The sequence below is a fragment of the Sciurus vulgaris genome (genome assembly GCF_902686455.1).
Source record: "Sciurus vulgaris genome assembly, chromosome: 4".
NCBI classification, from domain to species: domain Eukaryota; kingdom Metazoa; phylum Chordata; class Mammalia; order Rodentia; family Sciuridae; genus Sciurus; species Sciurus vulgaris.
The window spans coordinates 14,713,822-14,737,677 of record NC_136464.1 but is presented as its reverse complement, the minus strand read 5'-3'; the positions used below and the strand labels follow the sequence as shown (position 1 = coordinate 14,737,677).

The window sequence follows — 23,856 nt, the reverse complement described above, 5'->3', positions numbered from 1 at the left end:
CGAGCTGCTAGGATTACAGGTATGCTGTGTCAGTATTCTACCAGCAACCTCATAAGAGGCCTTGATCAGAGCCACTTAGATCAGTAAATGCTTGATATTTTAGGCACATAAATTTAAGTGTGATTTGGTGTGTATCAATAGATAGCTAATACAAAGGGACTTACAGAGTAATGTACCATCCAAAAGTAAAAGGTACACAAAGATGTGAAATTTTTTTTTTTTTTTTTTTTTTTTTTTTTGGTACTGGGATCGCACCCAGGGGCACTTTACCACTGAGCTACATTCCCAGTCTTTTTATTTTTTTTTTTTTTTAATTTTGAGACAGAATCTCACTAAGTTGCAGAGGCTAGCCTCAAACTTACAGTCATCCTGCCTCAGCCTGGGAATACAGTTGCCTCAGTTGCTGGGAATACAGGCATGAGTCACTATCACTACACCCAGCTGAGATTTCCTCATTTTTAGATTGGCTCCCAAATGAAAAAAACAAACCTCGACCTACCACTGTTACCTATTTAAGAGCACATGTCAAAGCCGCACGCTTACAACCGTGATTCCTATGTTCTGTTAGAAAGCTGCAGGCATTCTAGGTTCCCAGAAGAGTTGGGGCCACTACAAAGGTGTTGAGTCAGCAGAAAGCCAGACCCTGCCTGGCCTGTGTCAGGTGGACAGAGCCAGTGAGAGCCCTGCTGGACACTCAAAAGGGCCCAAACAAAAACTGCCCAAAGTTGTCTGAACTCAGAACTGCTATTTTACACTAAACTCAGTGTTTTAGTGCTTTCAATATATAATGAATTTTCCAGAAATAGAATCACCATATGAAAGAGTAGAAATTTATACTCTGTTTTTAGAATCTTTTAGAGTTGTCCAAAGCCCATCAGTGACAGCAGTGTTACTTATTAAGTCACTTATATATGGTGGAAGAGACACTGTATCACCTGCATTTCTACCTGAAGCATCCTCAGTGATTCTATAAATGATGAAACATCTGATTACTTCTAATATAGCTGTATGTAAGCACTGCCTAATGAAATAGGCATTGGTTTATTTTAAACTGCTCTCCATTTATTTTTCCAGTATATTACAGTTTGAACACTGTTTGCTTTAATGAAAATTATTTATGTGGACATGGTACATGTTCTGTGACTTGCTTTTCAGAGAGTAAAAGGCACAATAAAACCTTGGAAAGGAGGTTACTGGGTCTCAGCATTGAGAACCGTTGCTCTAGAAGCTGTGTTGACAGTGGCAGAGTACTTGGCAGACACAGGTTCAAATCCTGGGTTACCAGTCTTTGGTTTTCTCATCTTTAAAACAAGGTAATAGCAAGTACTTTATGGTTTTTGGAAGGGTCAGATATAATGTACCAAAGTCTTCAAGACAGCGCGGGGCCCGGGCAGGGCAGATCACAACATGTGCTATGCTAAGTAATAGTATATGCTGTGATCTGTTGTGTGATTGGCAAAGCAGTGTGCTTATGCCTTGTCATGAGTAGATCAGGGGGTTTATTCCTCTCAGGTGTGCTGGGTGAGATGCCAGCTTGATTCTGAAAACTAACAATAGTCATGCTTAAAAATAACAATAGAGAAACCCAGTGAGATATGAGGAAGCAGAGATGGGGTGGGGAGGAAGGAGCCAGGGAGAAGATGAAGCCTTCTGGGGCCCCACCCCAGTGACCTGCTTCCTCCAGCAAGGTCCCACCTCCCAGTAGTCCAGTTGGCCACCAATGGATGAATCCATTTAGGAGGTCAGAGTTCTCATGCCAGTAACTTCCCCAAAGCTCCACTTCTGGATGCAAGACTTGGGACTTTCCAGACCCAAACTCTAACGAAGTGATTACCTGTGGTATAGACTCCTGGAGTCTGAGAGGCACAGTAACCATCTAGCCAGATCTGGCTTGAGAGGCATTTGCTAGAGAGCCACAGGGGAGCTCTTGGAAGGGAAAGGGCAGCCCCAAAGTGCATAGAATGGATGTAAGGTGGACTTTAAAGTGACCTTGCATGCTTAACCAAACCTGGATTCATCTCCACTGTGCTTTTAAAAACAATCACCTTCACAGAATTAGTGAAAACATTAATAAAACGGGAGCTCTTCTAGTCAGTCCACATAAAACAGTCATATAAACCCAATATTGTATAGCTATTAGTACTAAAATTGCAAAAAAAGTTTCAAGAGAAAAATGAAGATGTGAGGAAGTATCAAAATATCAGTACTTATTTCTATAACTGGTGTATATATAGAAGATATTTAAATGTAAATTACCTTTGAACTAAAATGAGAAGTTAGCAATAGCATAATAACAGAAATGGTTATTAAAACCATCTGAAATTTCCTGTGTTCCACAGTATCAAATAATGATATGACAACCTAAGTGGCTCACAGAAGATGGCATTAGAGAGATTTTAGTAGACATTTTTGTAGTTTCACAAAAGGAGGGCCTTGAAGAATAGAAGGTGGTTTAGGTAATGCCATTATTTAATCAAAAGTGTCAAATACCAGCCATCACACCACCTGCTTTTAAAAAAAAGGAAGCTAGGAACTAAAGGGGGTTCTCTTACAAAGAGATAGAAGAAGGATAAATGACAAAAAGTGGAAAATAATTATAATCTAAAGGAGATGGGCGTAGGGTGTCGTTATAAAATATATTTGTCTCAAAAGTTTATATATGAACTAAAGTGTATTAAAGAATAAAAAAATTGCTTTTAGTATGTCACTCATGTTTCAATAAAGCAGGGCTTTTTTAAGATTAAAAAGAAACATTGATAGAAATTAGCATTTGGGGTTTTGGTGGTACTAGGGATCAAACCCAGAGGTGATCTATCACTGAACTACACCTAGCTTTTTTTTTTTTTTTTTTTTTTTTTTTTTTTAATTGTGAGACAGGATCTCACTAAGTTGCTGAGGCTGGTCTGGAACTTGTAGTCTTCCTGCCTCAGCCTCTGGAGTCCCTGGGATTACAGATGTGCATCACAGGACCCAGCCTAGAAATAAGCACTTTTTAATGGGGAAACAGGCTCAAGTTACACTGAGTTTTAATGTTAAGGTTTTCACACTCCTTTATGACTACTTCCTCTGCATTTCTGCTTTGTACTGTATTGGAGTGTAATAACATGTTCCTTAGTTACCTTCTAGTGGCAGTTGTTCTTCATGCTTAGGGTTTGATTCTTAAGGGGATCACTGAGGTGCTGAGAACAAGTAGCAGGTGCCACCTAAGTAGACCCAGTTTCAATCCCAGAAGAAACTTCTGGAATTAGTAAACTTCACATCATGCAGCAGTTGATTTTCTAAAGAGTTGTGTCAGAATTGCCAGTTCCATCATTTTCAAATGGGCTATCTCAATTTAATAACCTTTTCATAACTCTACATTTTCTAATATTGTAAAATAAAAAAGGATTAGCTGAATTTTGGATAATTGAGGATCAATCAAAAATTCCTGTTTCAAGCCTAGGTGTGAACATGCTCCTTAAACATCTGTGAGCTCCCCTGCCTTCCAAATTGTTGGCTCACCTAGAAAAGCAGGGTCAAGGTTAGACCGGCCCAGTGAGGCTGCTGCCCACACGTCCCCTAGGACTGAGGGTCCAGAGGGCCCTAGACCTGCCCCGTGCCCCTCTAAACCCAGCTCCATGCTCACCAGCTTCTTTGCACTGATATTTGCTTGAAAAAATTCTGCACATATTCATAATCAGTTTGACCGTATCTGAGTTAGGGAAATATTTTTATTGTAATACTTATCTTTGTTAACTGGGATTTGTGTGTTTCCATGAAAAGATAGAATGAAGGATGGTTTGTACATAATCATTTAGCTAAAATCCAATATTGTTAAATTTTTCTGAAAATAAATAGCTCATCATAATTAAATACACTTTAATATAAAATAATGCAATCTTTTTACATGTATAAACAAACAACCAGGATAGTTTTCTTTCTCAAATGTCAGTAAGGATTATCTTTAGCAAAAAACACTCCATCAGTATTGACTTTTCCAAGTTGACATATGTAGTGTAGTAAGAACAGATTTTAAAAACTAATAAGAAAATAAGAAATAAGGTATATTCTTTCTTATAAAAAAGTAATGTGCAGGGAAAAAGACATAGATTAAGAGGAGAAGAACCTAAATTTATTTCTACAGAAACAAAGATCCAATGGGATAAAGGGAACTTAGAATTTTTAGCACAAGGAAAATATGCACAGTGAGGGGGCACATACGTTATCCTCTTCCTTTCCTTAAGGATATCACTGTCTTTATCCCACAGTGAAGGGAGAATATGAATCCTTCCCATGAGTCCAACATAATGGATGAACTGCAAAATGCTTTTCCATTTTTTTAAGATCACAGTATTTTTTTTTGTCTAAGCCTTTACTTAAGGATTGAAGTATTTCTAATGATAGTGAAGCGACTCTACTAAAGGGGCCGTAAAGTTATTATATTAACATCCAAATGCAACCCAGTAATTTATGTCTATATAATATTTTTATTGTAATACTTATTATATTTTATATATGTGACATACATACATACAAATGTATGCTGTAGATCAAAATTTGAAATTACATTTCATTAAAAAATGATTAATAGTGTGAACATTTGATAAGAATATTGTGATTACAGTTTTTTTTTAGTAATTTTCTTTGTATTTTCTTAATAATACCCAAAAATAAATTAAAATTTAAAAATGGATAACATAGGAGGATCTTCCTTTGTTCTACGAGTAGGAAGGGATTTCCAAGCAGTGTGTACATGTGGAATCATAAAGATCATCTGTAACTCACACTATATATAAAAGTGTTTGAGTCTAAAAAAAAGGGGGGGGGGATAAAATAACAAGCCGCACATAAGAAATATTTGCAATTACGATTTATTTTTGTTGAATGTTTCTGTATCCAAATCTTTTCACAGTGATACAAACTTGTAAATGTATTTGACAATATTGTGTTGTCTTTTCAAAAGAATCAGTGCATAACGTAGGTGTTGGGAAGCGTTTTAGTGCTGTTTTCAGGCTTTTTTTTTTTTTTAATCTAAATTCTGCAGAAAGTTTTTCCTGCTATGATTCAGTGTCACCTCTGAGCTCAAACTACACTTGGCAAAACCTTAGGGCCAAGTAGTGTGGGGAAGGAAGGACCAACATGATTTAAAAGCCAACTTAGTACTTGAATAATTCTAACTCTAGTGGTAGTTTCCAATGGAGAAAATGAAAATAATACCTCTTCACTACCTGGCTCCATGGACCATTTGGAAAACTAAATTGCTTTTTCCCTTTTTGTTATACTAGAGAATTTCTAAGTTTCCTTCTAACACTAAAATTCTTTGGTCTATGAATATCCCCGTTATTATCATTACATCTCATTTTGCTTAAAGAATGTTAAATCAGTAGTCTCTTATCTACATCTATCTTTTTTGAAAGAGTAAAGAAAACTGAATTCAGTTTCTTCATGATTAATGCATTTGTCAGATTTTTTCCAAGAAAGGAAAATTAATTTATTGTGTTTTTTCATGAATGCAAATTAAAGCTCTACAAACTATTGTGGTAAACTTAGCAGTTCTTTTTCACAAATTAAAGCTAACCAACTTAATGTTAATGAAAGGAACTGTATTCAAACACAATTCTAATAAAAGAAAATCTCACACTTCATGAGATTTTTCTTACATAAAATTCATGTAACTTGAACAGAAAGTCATTAAAATATAATTTTCTATAGCAGAGCCTGTATTAATTACCTTGCATGAAAGTCTGAAGAGTTCCTTAATAAATGTCTGGTTCTGTATGTCCCTGGAAAAGAAAATTGTGTATTGATTAGTTAGTTATCTCAAATCAGGGGTCCCAATTTCACTTTGTGATGATCACTGTCTTTTCTTTTTCTTTGATTGCATATTCTGATCAAAAGCAGATTTTTTTAAAAAGCAGGGAGATGTTTTGCTTCTGCTCATGTTGGTAATACAGAGAGTGCCAAATATAAATTTAATATGATATTTTGCAACTTGTTAATTCATAGGACTCAATGTAATCCTGTGTGTGTGTGTCTGTGTGTGTGTGTATAAAATACATCTTTATTAGTAGAATGAGATTTTTAAGAATGATTTTATAAACATGCTTAGTGAACCTGATTTTCTCATACTTTTAAGATGATTTGTATGGACTACACTGGGATTATAAGAAACAAAAAAATATTTCTAAGCCCACTGAATCCTTGTATTCTTTAACTATTCACAAACTCTGTTTGAATACTTATTCTGAAGAATATGAGAGAATAGAAACCATTATATTCTCTTGCTTTCTGTACCACAATTACATTTATGCTTGGTTTTAACTCATTTCCACAAGAAGAAATTTCAACTTTTTCTATTGAAAATAGTGGCTAATGTATACTCACATTTCAGAGAGGAAAAATTCAGAGGCACTAGTTCTATTACATTAATTTCTTATTGGGATTTAGGAATTTTATGTAATAGTAAATGTTCCTTTGTAATATTAAAATGTTCAATGTTTGCTAGATTCAATAGGTTGGATTAATGCTCACTTAATTCTAGGACTAATCATTTCAACTGAGAAAGAGAAATCTAAAACATAAATCTTTTGACACACTGGAACTTATTTTTCATACTAATAGTCATAAAGATTAATTAAATAATGAAATTAAAGCTGACATTATCCAAAATCATCTTGACTTATGTTCCTAAGATCCAGAGAAATGTGAGGCAGGGAAAAGCACACAGCCCGAGTAGGTCAGGGAATCCAGTTAGGGTACCTACCTCTAGTGTGGTCACTGTAGAGTTCTACTTGAAGAGAAAATTAACTGGTGGAGTGGGTGATAGGCTTTTTTTGATGAACATGTGTAATATTTTTGCACCCATTTTTTAGTTTTATCTTGGCTGTCTGAACATCTTCTTTCAAAATGTCAGCAGTGATTAGACTACATTATGGGATAATTAATATGAACTTTTATCTGAAAGCTAATTTTGAGTAATACTAGAACAAAACATATGTCAATATGTTAACGATGGAAAGTTGAGCAGATTGCTTTTATATATTTTTAAAAATACACTTTTTCTCTCTTCAGTTCACCTTATTTTCGAAATGCCAATCCAATATAAATGTTTGAGAAAGGTTAAATGCCCTGTGAAAGACACACCATTTGAAGTCTAGTGGTATAGTTTCTAAATCCTTCTGTGGAATGTGGCATAGATTCTTGAGTATGAATGGCCCTTTCAGGAAGTGAGGGAGGCCTTTCCTCTGGACCTGGACTCTGGGGCTGTGGGGGGGCGGGTTGATCAGCCACATGCAGCTCACATTTGAATGACAGTGCTCCATGTTTTAGAATGCTTTCTTTGTTGAGTATGTTCCTTGCTTCCTTGTTTTTAGCAAGCCTTTTCCCCAATTAGTTGAAGTTACTAAACAGCCTGTCTCATTCCATGGTAATCTTAGAGATTTGCTGGACTTTTCCCTTCCCCAGAGGTTGACTCTGCCATGTTGAATTCCGTCTAAATAAAGGCCATGCTCAAAATTAGAGTGAACAGCTCCTATGGCAGGATCATAAACCTCAGGACATGATCTCACATGCATGCCATGAAGGGGACCATGACTGGATTCTGATCTGCACAGTTCAAGCAGCCAGGTAGTTCAACCACCTTCAATCCAAACATTGGATTTGTTGGAGTTAAAATTAGATTTGGAATATAATTGGTTGAGTTAATACATCCAGCTGGGCCCACTCCAATCATGCACGCAGTTCTATACAAAGAGATAGCCACATTTAGTCTCCAGAGGCTCACTCAGTATTTGGTGCAGGTACCATTACTTATCATCCCGTATCCAGAGTGCTGTAGTCATGAGCCTGAGGACTTTCGTATCATATGCTCTTTCCATGCATGTTTGCAGATTACTCTAGTTTTCTAGGAATATTAGGTAGCCCTTTGGTGTTGTGGTGCCCTGGCTCATGATCAGCATTTTTACTTCTCCATTCCCTTCTCAATTAGTTCTGCCCAAAGAGTAAAATCAACTGGTTTGCTATTTCCAACTCCAGAAAGTTAAATTGGAACAAAATATAATTTGTTAAAATGTGCACTAATTAACAGGGAACTTGCTTTTGTTCTGATACTTCTGATCCAGATTTGCCAAAAGTGCTTTAAATATATACTTTTACAAAAAAGGATGGAGACTCAAAAGTACCAGTTGATTTTAAATAAGTTATGTCCTTTTGAGATCCCCATTTACATTGTTTTTGGATAAGTTATAAATAACTTTGTCAATAAAAATTTTATTCTGTATTTCTCCACCATTAATATGAGAAACTTTGGATTAAATCTGATAAAATTATAATTTTTAAACCTGATAGTACCATAGTTCTGTAATGCTTCATACTCTTATGCTTACTGCCTCAAAAATGTAATAATAAGTGTCTTTTACTTATTGGAAAAGAAAAAAAAAAAAACTTTTCCTCTAATTATGGGAACTCATCAACTACTGGGCTGAAAGTTAGAGGCAGCTGGGTGGTGAACTGGCCTCTCGCCCAGACCTCAGAGCAAGACTAATTTGAAAACCCTTTACAGAACGTAGCTCACAGCCTACGGCTCAGAAGATCTCACTCTAATCAGCCATTGATCCCCAGACATTCCCTTTATTGTCCTGAAAATACTATTTTTCATCTTCAGCCAGGTGAGGCACTTATGAAGAGTAGGTAGGTGGCCCGACACTGAGTACACCTCAGGAAGAGGGCAGTCTCCCATCTCTCCCACAGGTGACGTTTCGGTTCTCTTCCAGTGGGCATCCTGTAGTGACACATGCTGATAAGAATGCCTCGCTCCCTCCATCTCTTAACCCATTCCATCACCACCCTTCCAAGGACCTGTGCTTGGTGAGGTGCCCCTTCTGCAGACACAGCTGGCAGATCACTGAAGTGCCCAGGGATTGTGGAAGCCGGGAGGAGAATTTGCCATGTCTGTAGATGTCTAGTTATGGATGCAGGGCAGTGTTGGTCCCCCTGGATGTGACATCAGAAAGTTCCAGTCACCCTGAAGTTGCTTCCCTCTGTGATTTACCTGCCTGTGGAGTTTGAAAGTTCCCCACCAATGCTGACTCTGTGACACTCCTCAATTTATAGTAACTCAGAGGCCACTTTGATTATTCCCAAAGGCAAAGTAGAGCAAAAATGATACTTTTTTCACTCAGAGGGGTCAGCATTTATAGGACAGACTCAGATTCTTGAAATTGTTTCAGAGAATGGAGGCTTCCTTTTTATCATCCTCCCTCAGATTAAAGAAGGTCAGTTAAACAAACTACTTCACAAAGTCCCTATTTTGAATTACCAGATTGAATGTGAACTATCAGGGTCCTGGAGCTCTTAGCAAACATCACTGGAAGGTTTCAAGTCTTTTTTGGAAAAACATTCTGTCCAACTAACTATACGGCCTTTTCCTACTGCAAAGATTTATCAAGGATCAATGTGGCTATAGACACCTGCATTTTTGTTAAAATGCCTTTGGCCTTTAAGTTATCTGTAATAACTTTTAGGAAGGCCTAAGCAATTTATAATAATATTAATGGAAAAACCATGATTCTCTATAGAATTTTCCCTTCCATTTTATCTAAACGGCTAGGAGTGAGGATTTGCATAATTTTGCTTGTCCCCCCCCCATTTTTGCCACAATCTGCGTTTATATAGAAACCATAAATTTGCTTTACTAATGGAATTTGTTAAAATAATATTTTGACTTTGCAGAGATAGTTGTGTATTTTCTATTTATTTTAATACTGAATTTAAAAAATTCAGCTAAGAGCTTAGAGGAGTAAGAACATCATCTTGGAAAAGACTAAAACTCATTGCTTCAGTTGATAACTTGTCTTTTAATATTCATGGTGGTATATCTGTGCTGTGTGATATTGTAAGCCTTGTATCTGTCTCCTACACGCCCCCGTATTCTCACAAAAGCCATAGAAAATAATGACACACTGCCACCAAAAACTGTTTAATCTTGACTTAAATTTGTAGTCTAATTTCTTAAAAATGGGTATGAGCTAAAAACAAAACAAACTAATAAAAAGCATATGTGTCAGCTATAACTTTGCCCAAATCTTCCGAGAAAGATGACACCGTGAAAGGTGAACTGATTTGTCCCTTGGGGAAGTGATCCTTTCAGGAGCTGAAGAGAGCTGGCGGTAGGACTTCCAAACATGGTTTAAATACCACAAGCCTCTCCAAGGGCATTTGGGGAGAGCTGAGTTGCTAGGGCTTTTGACACCGAGCCAGGGTGGCAGCTGTTTCTGTATTTCGTCAATCTTGTTCAAACAGCCACAAATATGAAAACCTGTTCAGAGATGATGTGGACCAAGACCCTGAGCCAGAAGCACACTTGTGTGGCTCTCTCTCTCTGGGTGTAGCCTGCCCTGTTCTTGGGAAGGGGCGTCAACGCATTGGGAGTACATTGGCACCTGCGGGATCGTCTCCCGGGGTCACCGTCATGGTCACCATGAACCAGCCACACTGAGGCCAGAGTGTTCCCACCCCAGCCTGACTTATTCCACCCTACCATCAGAAACCAAGTGGCAGAGGAGAGAGAGGCAAGGAGGCAGCCATGTATTTCCACACATGTTAGAGTGAAACAGATCTGGGACTTCTCCTCAGAATCCAGTCCCTTAGCAGCACGCAGCTCCTTGTGACCTTGTTCCATTCCCATTTGAGCAGTATTTAACCAGGACATGTCTTACTCAAGATAAATAAATATTGGAACCTAAGAGTGAATAGTCCCTGCTTTTCAGGTATTCACAATCAAAAGGAGGAGGCAGAGTTGAAAAAAAAAATTTAAATTTATTTTTAAAACACACACACACAAACTGTCAGGCTGCTCAGAAATTGCTGAAGCTGAGCTCACATCCCAGCCTGAGCAAGGACACTGCTCAACCTCTTTGCTGTGAGAGTGACAGCCAGTTTCTTGACCAATATTGCTGGCATCGTGGAAACTTCCAAGTACAAACCACATCCCATATTATCAGTACGGTTCTGACTCTTGCAGAAGAATGTCCACTCCTTCTCACGTCCTTAACTAGCAAGACTGAGTGCACATTTCTAGCAAGTTCTGGAACCCAGCCAATCTCCTGACTTCACCACATGACAGCACAAGTGACTGGGACACTATGTCTGGGGCCTTGCTATGGCTTGCTGTGGAAGGGCAGCTGCAATCATACATTTGTAGACAGAAGAGATCTTAGAAGCCACCTACTCCAACTTCCTTCCAAGAGATGTCTCTCAAGGGATGCTCTGAATTTCAAGTCAGGAAAGGTTTGGAAGCCACAAACTCAGCTGGCTTAGAGTTGCCATGGAATTGGGGGCTATTTGCTGCAAACAGGAACCGGATCCATAGAGTATAACCCACTACTGATGAGTCTTCCTACAGGGTCTGAGGCTGGCCTCAGCCTCCATCAATCTGCTTAGTTTTCTTTCCTCACTGTTCTACCAGGGTGGCTTCACCCACTCCAGGGCAGAGACTGCAAGCTCCTGTCCCCACCCCCAGCAGAGAGGCATTTCCAGGGAGCAGCACTTGCTAATGGCATTGGAAGGGTCTTGTGAACTTTCCTGACCCACAATGATTTAAGGAGAGATATAACTTTTCTACACTCTCACCTCCCACGTCCCACTGGCTACGTAGGTGTCAATATTCAAAGAAACCTGGGTCAAAGACGGCAGAAGTATCATCAGTCTGAGTACTTGAATAACACATGGACTAGAGTTGTGCCCCCTTCTCACACCCTGGCACAAACACTCTGCATTGTGAGAAATGAACTTCTATTTGGTTAAGCCATGGAGATCTTGGGTTTTAACCTTTGCACCAGCTAGCACCACCCACCCCACCATGCAATTATAAAGTCTCCAGATCCCATCCATGCAGACAACTCCCAATTGTAGCCCTATGAGAGAGACTTCATTCCAGAGCATCACACCTGCATATCCAACTAGACAGCCCCCATGATGTCCCTTACTCATCAAACTCGCTAAGTCTAGAACCAAACAACTGAACCATGCCTCCCACACACCCTGGCTGCTTCTGTTCCATCCTGTGCTGGTGCCTAAGGTTCATGAGCATCAGACATCCAAGCCAGAAAACTGGGAGTCGCTTCGACTCCACCATGTTTTCACGACCCATAGTAACACCCACCCTCGCTCCTCGCTCCCCACGGCTGCTTTCCTTTCCCGGTCAGTAACAGTAGCCTGGCTCCCTCCTCTCATCTGCCCTCCATGCTACTACTAGGAGTGCCCTTTTGAAATAAAAATCAGGTTGAACTCTATGTGCTCAAAGTCATTCCATGGCTTTTTTTGTGGCTTGAGATAAAAACTCAGTGTCCAGGTTTGGCATGAAAGGCCATCCTTGGACTGTTTTCTGCCCACGGTTCTGTTGTTTCGCCCACAGCAAAGGCCCTGACGTTTCCCAAATGCCTTTCCCCCATGCCCCTGGACTTGTGCTCCCTCTACCCAGGACAGCCACAGCCCCACGCCCGGGCTTGACTCCCTCATCAAATGACAGCTCAGAGACCGTTGCCCTCGGGAACCTTCAACTTCCACACCCACACCGAGCTGTCCCCTGGCTTTCTTTGCCTCCGGCCGCATCCCTCCCTCACGTAATGCATGACTGCATCCCTAGCAAACCAGGAGCTCCTGCATCTTCGCCCTAGCATGGCACTCTCTAAGGACAGCCAGCTGCCACAACTCACTGGCGATACACCCTCTATCCACACTCATGGACCTGACCGGCACTGCCATCCACTCCTATTGATGACATTGGACATTGGACGTTGATACAAAGTCCCCAGGCAATGCCTGTTTATTGCAGCTAGTGTTGCCAGACTGGTGGTTTTGGTGTTTCGTTATTGTTGTTGCTTTGATTACTGTCATCATTAATTAATACCTTCGACCACACTGATTCCACGTTTCTACTGCCTTTAGTTTTTCTTTTGGCTCAAATCCTGTGGTAGACTCTTGTGCTCGAGTCACGACTTCCCTCCCAGGGCTGCAAAGTGAGCAGAGTGGGAGTCGAGGGCCCTGAGTTGAGGTCCCCTGCACCCCTGCTGTGTGAGCTCCACAGATCACTCGCTCGCTCGCTGCCTCATTTTGGTCATCTGTGAAACCAGGACAAAAATAGCTTCCTGACCCACTTCAACAGAATAGTGAGGAGGAACAACCTAGCTCATGGTGGAAAAGCATTTTTTTTAACCCTGAAAAATGTACAAGAGCAGATGATGGTCATATTTCCAATAGCACTGACATTAAGCAATGCTCTCTCTGTGGAGTGTCGTCATCCTGGTGGGCCGTTATCACTTTCAGTCATTCCCACATTCCCAGGGAGTGGGGAACTCACCGGCTGCTGCATGTCTTCACAGGCACGTCCTCAAATTCATTATACCCAGCGTCGAAACACCTCGCTCGGCCTGGAGAACTGAACACGGTGCCACTGTCCTGACAATGCTGCCTTGCGTCGATGGTGTCTTCAGGTCTCTGAGTCCATCTTTCTGTCGATTTCCCCTTGTTTGACATTCATCTGGCCGCAGCCACCCTGGTTTGGGAAGGAATAAATGAACGAATGCTTCTATAGGATACAGCAAAATGTCCCGGGGCTCAGTTTTTTGTTTCTTGCTTCCTCTTTGGCTTCGGCCTTTCTACGTGGTGACTGTGATATGATGGTGGTGGTGAGGGTGTGGTGGGGGGAGCACAGGGACTGACATTTTGACCTCAGATGTGCCTGTGCTTTTCTAAGCCTGTTGCATTTAATTTTCACCATTACTTGATTCAAAGAAGACATGTGCTTGGCCTCCTAGAGTGTTAGCTCCATAAGGAGCAGAATTCTTTATATCTTGTCTGTCCTGTTCACTGGTGAATCCTTAGGGACAGGAACAGTAGCTTGGCATACAGTTGGCACCTAAGAAATAGTTGTTGAATGAAGAAATTTGCTCTTCAATGACTTTTTGATCTTCAGGACTGTGGATTTTCTGGGCATTTGTTATACACTAAGCAGCTAATTTTGCATAAAACTTTATAAGTTGCTTTCTCATATATCACTACATTTAATGTAAAGTAACCAGTGACATTTTATCACTAGAAGCACTAAACTATACATTTTCTGCCAAATGAAACTAAAGTGTGGCCATTATTACATATTGCAGGAGTCCAGTTTCTTCAATGAATGATCAACACTTAAATTAACTCAAATTAAGGATGACTAGAGTTTAAAAGAAAGAATTGTTGTATATTAGAACTGTTGTTGTTCACTGAAAGAAGAAAATGCTAGAATATATTTCCTCATTCTGCTTAAAAAGAGGAACTTCTCAGTTTAGTACCAAATTTACTTACCAACATGAAAAGGTAGCTGCAAGGCTAAATTCTTTTGAGTTTCTGAAGAAAAAAAAATGAAAAAATATTTCAAACAAACCATGTAAAATTTCCTAATATGTAATTAAAATTAGAACTGATGAAATCTAAAAGAAGCCTAATTTGCTAACAGCCATGAGGATTTTTCATTTAACAATGATTTGAGACAGTAATGGCCATGATCTACTTAGCTAGTTCTAACCAATGAGGAAAGAGTTCTTATAAAATTTAGGGAGTATTCAGCAATGTCACAGGAAGTGGTAGATCAGGCGCCTGTGGTGCTAGGGTAGGATTACATTTTCTACAACCTGAAGAGCATGTCTTTAAATGAAATTCTCAAATATTGTGATGGGTGGAGGGCCAAGTACAACCTTATAACCCAAATACGATGATCCCTTGTATTTAAACACTGGCATCTGCAGTCATCGTTGGTTTTAAGTAGGTTGGGAAAGCATTTCTTTAAGCTCTCAGACAGATATGACTAGTCCATTTGTCATTTTGGTGTCTTCAGCACTTGAAGCATTTCAATTTTTCTCCAACAATGTAACCTTTGGAGTTTTGCCTAATAATGACTTCAGTCATGCTGGCCTTCCAACAGATAAATTGAAATGGAAATGCGTATTTTCTAATTATGCATCTAGACCTCGTTGCATATTGGCAAAGGGTAGCCACACTGAATGTTAAATGAAGTCTGCACAATAGCAAGAGTCTGTGTCACATCAAAGTTTCCCAAAGTCACTTTCTTAATCATGTGAAGGATAGCCAAGACTCCGATCAGTAGTATGTAGCTATATACAATCAGAGGGAAAACATTTAAACATCCCAGCATGGTATTTCCATTTAAATCTGATTACAGTGAAATAAAACTGTAGCCATTAAAGGTTTAGAAGAACTACAAATACAAGCAGTAAAAGAAGACAGATAGTAAATGAGGTAGTAAAACATTTCAGCAGGGCAAACAGTTTATAGCACTCATTCAGTCTTCCCGCGCAGACTGTGCAATTCACCACAGACCCCGCACCGTTCCCTGAACTCCACTTAAACCTGCAATTAACCTTTCACGCCTAATGAAGCTGTTTTCCTGGAAAATTAAAATATATAGTGGTGCCTGCTTTCGCAGAGACTTGGGAGGAAAGCATTTCAAAACCAATGACTTCTCTAAGGCTTTTGTTCAAATGTGAAATGGAAGTGCTATGTTTGTACAGAAAGCAGGAATGTTCTTTCCAAGGCAATTTCATTTGATGTGCAGTATTTTATTACTGTACTTATTAATTGTTCTGCATAATTGTAAAAAAACACACATCAGTAATTTTATGATTAGATTGTTACTGCTAGAGTCTACTATTACCATTTCACTTCCATTAGGGAAAGCTAGAGCTTTACTAACAAGAACTAAATTCCTGATGTTTCTCCTTGGTGGTTTTTGTGGCAAATTTAGCGGTTGAAAAAGATGTATTTACCATTTAAATATTTAGCTGTTAACCATTTATGTTGCTTTCTCTTTAGAGCCTGTTTGTACCTATTCAAATAGATAACAAGTTCTTCAATTTTAGGAGGCAAAATATTGGTTTTCTTTAAGACTGTGAGTAACCATCTGATTTTGGTGCTTTGTTCTACCTATTTACACAGCAGTTGGGGTAACTTTTGGCAACCAACCCTGTGACTACCATCTTGTTTCCATTTGCTGAAAGCAATTCTGGTGGTTCCAGACAGAACTGCTTCCTTCACAGCTCACCTGCCCTGGGTGACCCAGAGCAGCTACCAGCATTGGCAGAGACCAGTTTGAGAGACTCCAAGAGGCCGCAGAAGATGGAGTAGGAAATAGAAGATGGACTTACTTTCTCGTGTGGTTTATACCTCCTATTTAAATAATCTAAATGTCACAGTGTCTGGTATTTAAGAATTAAAAGTACAAAGAGGTAAAGTTTATAATAAATTTTTAAGCCCCAGCATTTTTATTGAATCTCCCGGTATATTTTGATGTAAATTCAGCTAGCCTGCAGCGTCTGTGCATCATCTTGACATGGTAAATGAAATTCCTTTAGACCGCCAGTCTAAAATAATGAATTGTTCCCCCAGTTAATTGTATTGCTTTGATAACAAGGAACTATGCTAGGCCTAGAGAACACAATAAGTGGATTTCATCAGATGATTTGTGTGACGTTTTGAAAAATGATCTTCGGGAGTGACCTGATTTTAATGGAACTCTCGCGGCACCCACCACGCGCCACTGCGCAGATCCGGCTGGGACCGAGCGCCGCCTCCCAGGGTGCCAGGCACAAGGGGTCCTGCCTGGAAAACCTCCCACCGGGAAAGGCGCCCTGGAGGCCGAGCGCGCCGCGAGGGGCAACCAGGATGAACCTGCGTCCAGGTTGCTTTTACTTTATCCATATGTATCTTTTGGAAAAATCGAGGAAGGACCCGAGTTGCCCTTATCCCTTCATTGCCAGTTTATTGGAAATAAACCAAGACCGACACATCTCTGTTTTCAGATCTCATGCTACAGCAAGGGCGTGAGCCGTGGCGGCTTGTGTTTTGGCAGACACTCAAGGGCAGGCGAGGCTGGACCGCCGTCCCGGGAGGAGCCAGCCCCAGCCCGGCAGAGGTGGGGCACCTGGCCCCGCAGCCGCCCGCACAGGCCCACTGCTCTGCGGTTAGGTGTGCCTCCCCCTCCCTCTCCTTGTCCTGAATTAGAAGTAGGGACAAATTAGGGAAGCTGTCAATTACAAACCAAGTCCAAGCCTTTTGGGCCCAGGGGTTACCGGGATTGTTATTTGACCTCGTGGATTGGTACTAGAGACAGCAGTTTGAACTCCTACTGGTCTGACGTACAGTCGCAGGCTGGCTTTCTGGGATGGTCTTTGTACTAATGGGTTGGTTTTCTGAGCATGTCGCTGCTGATTGTGGTCAGAATTCTGTTGTTTTATATAGTCTTGCCATTATCTGTATATTCATTCTCTCCTCAGCTTATAGTTACAATTAGGGATTGGGGGAGGTAAAATTGTCTGTTTTAAAGAGCTACTAGCTTGACTTTTCATCAATTAAGAAAATAAGCTTCCCTACAATAACAAAGAGGGCTGAAGGGCAGTGGCAGAAATGACTTCCTCCCCCTCCCTGAGTCCTCCCAACACTATGCAGTTGGGGAAGACAGGGACCTTGATTATTCTGTTCACTTGGTAACCTGGTCCTCTTGTAAGGATGAAAAAAGATCTAGCAATTTCCGGATTGTTCTGGTTGTTTTCTGTCTTTGTAAAATTCCTCATGTATTAAATATGAATAAATACAAAAAGAGTAACAAATTATACTCAAGTTGGCATTCTAGGTAAACGTACACACAGATTCAGTTAGTAGGATCATTGTGTTGTTCATCATTAAATTACAAGATTTAAAAGGAAGAATAACTCTTGGTGGGTTACAAACTGATCTAGTGATGCACTCAAGCTTAAATCTGAATGAAATTGTCATCTGACCCATCCGGAAGGTAAGCCCTTGAGCAGGTGGATCTGGGAGTCCTCTGTGAGAACACAGGGTAGACACTCATATATCACTGCCTTGGGGAACGAGAGGGTTCACATCCACTTACTTCCATTTATATAGAACCTGAAAATGTGGTTTGTTGTCCCATTTTCACAAAAGGATAAAAAGCTGTCAAATTAAAAATCAGCATGATTTGCAATTTTATTTGTAAATTAAGAACTGAAATATGGTTTGTGACTTTTGATTTTTCAACTGACTGTGTCTCCAAGCTTCTGAATCATTAGCAAACCCAGGACATGTTGTGAGAGACACTACTTTAATTAGGCTTTGGACTTGTATACCCTGCAATACACAGATACTGTGACAGCCTTGAATTAGCATAGAATTTCCCATTTTGGCAACTCAGTACTATTTACTCCTCTCTGGCCCTATATCTTCTGTAAGGAAAAGAAAATTTGCAGCCATATGTAAATGGAAAAGTATTTTTCAGAGTTTCTTTGGCCCAGGTCATGCAATCGTTTAATGAATAAAATGATTTCATCTTTGGATGTTGTGATCATTGAAATTAGTGTAAGTGGTCTCTGTGCACATTAAAAGAGACATACATTATTTGTCATATTTGGCTGTCTCTGTGTAAGACGGTGCCAGGAATGAGAGCAGGAAGTTGTAAGTTAGGACAGAAGCATGCCAGGAGAGCTGTAGAAGCTTGAGGGCTGCCTGAACGTCCAGTTAGCACAAACACAGTCTGTGATTTTTTAAAAATCAATGCCCTTCACCTCCATTTTATGAAGCATTAATTAATGTCCTGCACCTCACCATTTTAATTTAGACTTGCAACCTGTGTTATCTCTAAGTATTCTGGGATAATATTTAATATTCTGGAAAAGTAAGCTACTCCACAGCAGCCCTTAAAAGGTAAATGTGTACAGTTATTCAGCTAGCCACCAGTTATTATTAACTTTGTGATCCCTTCCCTCTCCGACACCATAAATTCCTCCTTCTCCCCCAATACCTTCTCTTTTGTTTTCAAATGTACTTGAGTCTCCCTTTTCCTTTTTTCCCTTTTCCTTTTAAAATGCATCATATCACATCACCTGGGCTTGTTGCATCCTCCACGAAGATGCTATGTGTCTCTGTCCTTTGCTGAATGTCTTAAACGAGGGACTTAAGGCTGCTGGCCACACTCCCTGTCCTCCCATGTCCCCCTCTACTTTTGGCCTTCCTTCCTCAGCTATGAAAATGGCTCTTCTCTAAGGAGTCTCACAGCCTCTGCATCTTCAGGCCTTGGCCTGCTGGCTCATGTGGCACATTTTTCTACACTTCTTGAACCCTGCCCTCCTGACTTCCATGATACTGGGCTAGGCTGGATGACCCTCCTCTCTGTTGGCATTGCTTTCTATTCATAAATCTCCTGAGTTGTGTTCTTACCAGATCATAAGTGAAGCTTCCGTAGAATAAATGGACCTACAGGAATAAAATAATTCAGTGGGTAGATCCCAAACAGAGGTCTTCATCTCAGAGAGACACGTAGAGATGATGGCATGAGGGCTCAGGGGTAGGTCAGCTCAATCGGACGTCAAGCCCCTAAGTCCTTGGAGAAGGAAAACAATCTGAAGCTCCTGGGTGAGCACTTCTCCCACAAGGCTAAGCCATCTGGCCCTGTGGTGCGTGATGGTGATTCGAGAGACTTTGTTTTACTCATGAATTATGGGAATGGATAGAACTGAAGTGATTCCTTTGTAGCTACCCTAAGGCAGGGTACACTACTGAGCCATCGCTGTGTAAATTTAGTAAAGTCTACTGACCCCGAGCCTCTAACGGAAAGTTCCTGTCAATTGATGAACAAACAATGTAACAATTATTTAACATAACAACACAATGTTTATTTAATTGCGTATGATTTTGGATCATATTCTGCCAATAATACCTACAGTCCTTTTCTAAGACATTTATCAACTAAACTTCATTATCTTTCTTCCATGCCCATTTGTGCATAGCAAAACTCTGTCCTTGGGGTACTTGTTAAAAACAGTTTGAGAATGAAATAGCAAGCCACTGAATGGAAAAAAATATTTGCAAAAATGTATCTGGTAAAATACTGGCATCCAAAATGTACAACCAACTTTAAAACTCAACAATAAGAAAACAAACAACCCAATTCAAAGTGTACAAAAGATGTGAGCAGATACCTCACTAAAGAAGGTGAACATATGTCAAATAAATATATCAAAAGATGCTCAGCATCATGTCATTAGTAAGTTGCAAATTAAAACAACCATGAGACAGTACTATACAGCTATTAGAATCGCTAAAATGCAAAACACTGACAATATCAAATGCTGGTGAAGATGTGGAGCAACAGGAACTCTCCTTATTGCTGATGGGAATGTAAAATGGTGCAGTCACTTTGAAAGACAGTTTGGTAGTTTCTTACAAAGTTATAACATAGGCTTACCATGTGATCTAGCACTAGCACATCTAGGTCTGTATGAATTGAAAACTTATGCTCACACAAAATCCTGCACACAGAGGTTTACAACAGTTTTATTCATAACCGCCAAAACTTGGAAGTAAGAACAATGAAGACACCCTTCAAAAGGGGAAAGGGCACACAAACCATGATACATCCATACAACAGAGTATTATTCATTGTAAAAGAAAATTAGCTATCATGCCCCCAAAAGACATGGAAGTACCTTAAATGTATTTACTCGGCTTTCCTTCCCTATAACAAAATACCTGAGATAAAGAAATTATCTCAATATTGCTGAGTGGCAATGATGGGGAGTATTTCATAGAGCAAACTGCTCAGCTCATGCCAGGAAGAAGAAGAAGGGGCCAGGGTCCCACAGTCCCCTGTGGTGGTACACCTCCAGTGACTTAAGGACCCCCAACTAGGCCTTACCTCCTAAAGAGTCCACCGCCTCACAGAAGCACCACCCTCGGGACTAAGCCTTTAACACATGGGCCTCTGGGGACATTCAGTATTCAAACTATAGAAAGTAGATAGTTTTAAGTGAAAGAAACCAGTCTGAAGGGCTACACCGTATGAACCCAACTATGTGCCATCCAGGAGAGGGAAAAACTACGGAGACTTTAAGCAAAAACCAGCAACTGCTGGAGGTTTTGAGGAAGGGTGTGATAATTCAGTGATGCACTGGGGATTTTTAGGGAGTGGGGGACACATGACATTATCCATTTGTCAAAACCCACAGAGCTGCACAGCACAAAGAGTAAACCAAAAAGTTAACCTTGAACTTCAGTTGATAATCATGTATCAATATTGGTTCTATTTTGCTAGAAACCTAAAACTGCTCCAAGTTTTTTATTTTTATTTTTTTAATCTTCATATAAGCTTTATAAAACAAAACAAAAATAGTAGCAGTAAAAATTCCTAGTATATCCAGAGCTAACTTGTGTTCAGGCATAGAAACTGAGGTGTGGAGACACCACTGAACCTGATGTTTTTTCAAGCACTGAATTTGACTGTCCAAAGTCAGAGTCAGCTAATTTTGTTAGATCCTTATTGTTCAGGTGTGAAATACACATGTCTAAGTTAAAGAACATTTTATTAAGCAGAAAACTACTTGATTGCAAATGATCAGAAAAACATTTCATAACTAATATAAAACAACAGTGGGTGAGGCCCTAGGCCACTGAGTTGCCACTCAGAAACGTGTAAGCAAGCATTTAAGTATCTTTCTCCTTTTCTTCCAGGTCTTGCTATTGCCAGTGCCCTGATAGACATTTCACAGCAGAAGCCTTCAGATAATAAAGACAAGACCTCAGGGGTCCGAAATCGAAAACACCTCTCCACACGTCAAGGAACTTGTGTCTGAGAAATGGAAACCACTCCTGTATACTCCACACTGATTTCCTTTGCAACTGGCTTCCGTTAAAGCTGTTCTTTGACCTTGGATTTTATGGAGACCAATCTCTGTAGGATCTAGGGCCCAAGTGCAGTTCCCTCTAAGTGGGCAATGTCCCAAGTGGCCAAAGAATGTTCACAAGTTTTATAAAAGTAACAGTATTGGTGGTCACAGGTGATAGGGTCAGTTTTTACGACTATGTTAGGCTTATTATAGCTAACATTAAAATACTCTGGAAAAAGATGTATATTGTTTCTTAATGCAGATGAAAAATATGTAATTCATATAAATCAACTGTTTATATCCCAAGACTTTAAAGAAAGACATTTTATAATGCCTGAATGATGAGAATTGTACAGTTTTTGCCTCAGAAGCAAACTTAGGTCACTTGTATATGAACAGAAAAATGAACAAATTGCAATGACTTTAAATGCTGTTTTATCTTGTAAATGTGATAGCAAGTTTTTGATTTAGTAGGATGTAGGTAAGATATTCAAATATTTCACATGACCATATCATGTTCAAATCAATTTGAGAATATAACAATTTTCCACCTACCTGGAATCCAGACCAGAATGAACCGTCTGGATGAATATGTGCACCTTCACGAGAGGTTTATTAGAATTCTGCGTGTAGGGGACATTCCTGTCGTCCATGCCAACTGCCTAAGTCATTATCAGAGCTGATAGAGCATGGAAAAGCCTGTCCAGCAATCAATTTTTCCCCTCCTTCCAAAACAGCCTCTGATACCACAACCTGAGGAGATTGAAATTTAGTGTGCAGGCCTCTGCTCCAGTATGGTAATTTTCTAATTGCTTAGGACTCATTGGATCAGACCTAAATGATCTATCTGCATTTTTATAAGGACATGTCATTTTCTTTGGGCCTTCCTTTTCTAGCTGCTAGATTTTATTTACAATTTTACCATTTACAAATGTTATGAAATGCATTTTGGAAGTGACACCCCCAAATTGTCCTTCCTGCCATCCATTTCATAGAGAATATACACAGAGAAGAGCGTTGCTGGGCAGGTGTCTGCAGATCCCCTGTTCCTAACTGGTGTCAGGAGAGTGAGTCTACCGTTCAAAAATAAGTCCATTGTTGGCCACACTCAGCATGTTCTTAATGACTCAAGATTCTGAATTATGGCAGAGAGAAAAATTTAAAAACAGGTTCATTTTGGAACATAGAACCATTTGGGTCCTAAGACTGACAACAGTTTACTAAAGCTCAGTAGCATCAACATTTGAAATTGTAGTTTTTGACTTCGGGGTGACTACAGAAATTATAAGAACAATGACAGAGATATCCAAAACTGCTGTATACAACACAGTTTTGTTTAATATGAAAGTCACTCAAATCTAATTGATGTTTAGTACTATATATGTACTCTTCATGTTCTTTGGATTTCTGGAAGGTAATGACACTTTACAGTTAATGCCTAGTTACTTGCATGCCATGGATGTACAGTAGCGGAATATGACCCTATTGTGAAATTAAATGTTTATTTCAGATGCCATTTATACATAGCTTAATTTGATGAGGATTGAATGTAATATATAACAGGAATGATCATACAAAATACGTAGTTGCATCTTATAAAAGATTGCTAGGTTGCATCTAACCATGACTGTCATTATTTTGATAATTAGGCACTTATGAATTATAGTATCTATTCCTTATGTTGGCATGATAATTTCACTATTTTCCATGCATTAAAAGTAATGCAAATTCTTAGACTAATTTTAGTAATTTTATCTATAGCCTGTGGGGGTCTTGGGGACAAGGGGCGGGCTGATTGTTTTCACTTCCCTATGATATTTTCTCTCCCAAAAACAGTGGACTAAGTTTGTAAATGTCTCCTAAAACCCAAAAAAAAAAAAAAAAAAAAAAAAAAAAAAAAAAAAAAAAAAAAAAAAATTACCAGCTTTTTTTGGAACCCTTTAAATGTTGATTTTTGTCATGGAAAAATAAATTGACAAAACTGATGATTACAAAGATATAATCATTTTAAAATAAAGCAGTTGCTCATTTTATTTTACTCTCTAAACAACTGTCACAAGAAAAAGCTTATAGAATAAAAATACAAAAACATACAGACTTGTACACAAAATCTATCTCAGCTCTGTTTTTAGAAAGGTTAAGCAAATGGTATTATCATGAAAGA

At 39.5% G+C, this 23,856-nt stretch overlaps 1 protein-coding gene across 1 annotated transcript in view; it reads left to right on the top strand.

Annotated features, from left to right (window-relative positions):
- Positions 1-23,497, top strand: part of ATRNL1 (attractin like 1) — a 746,355-nt gene extending 722,858 nt beyond the window's left edge. Inside the window, 1 exon segment of the mRNA XM_079136646.1 lies at positions 21,538-23,497. Within this exon segment, the coding sequence (XP_078992772.1) occupies positions 21,538-21,659 (122 nt within the window). The 3' untranslated portion in view covers positions 21,660-23,497.
- The last annotated feature ends 359 nt before the right edge of the window (positions 23,498-23,856 follow it).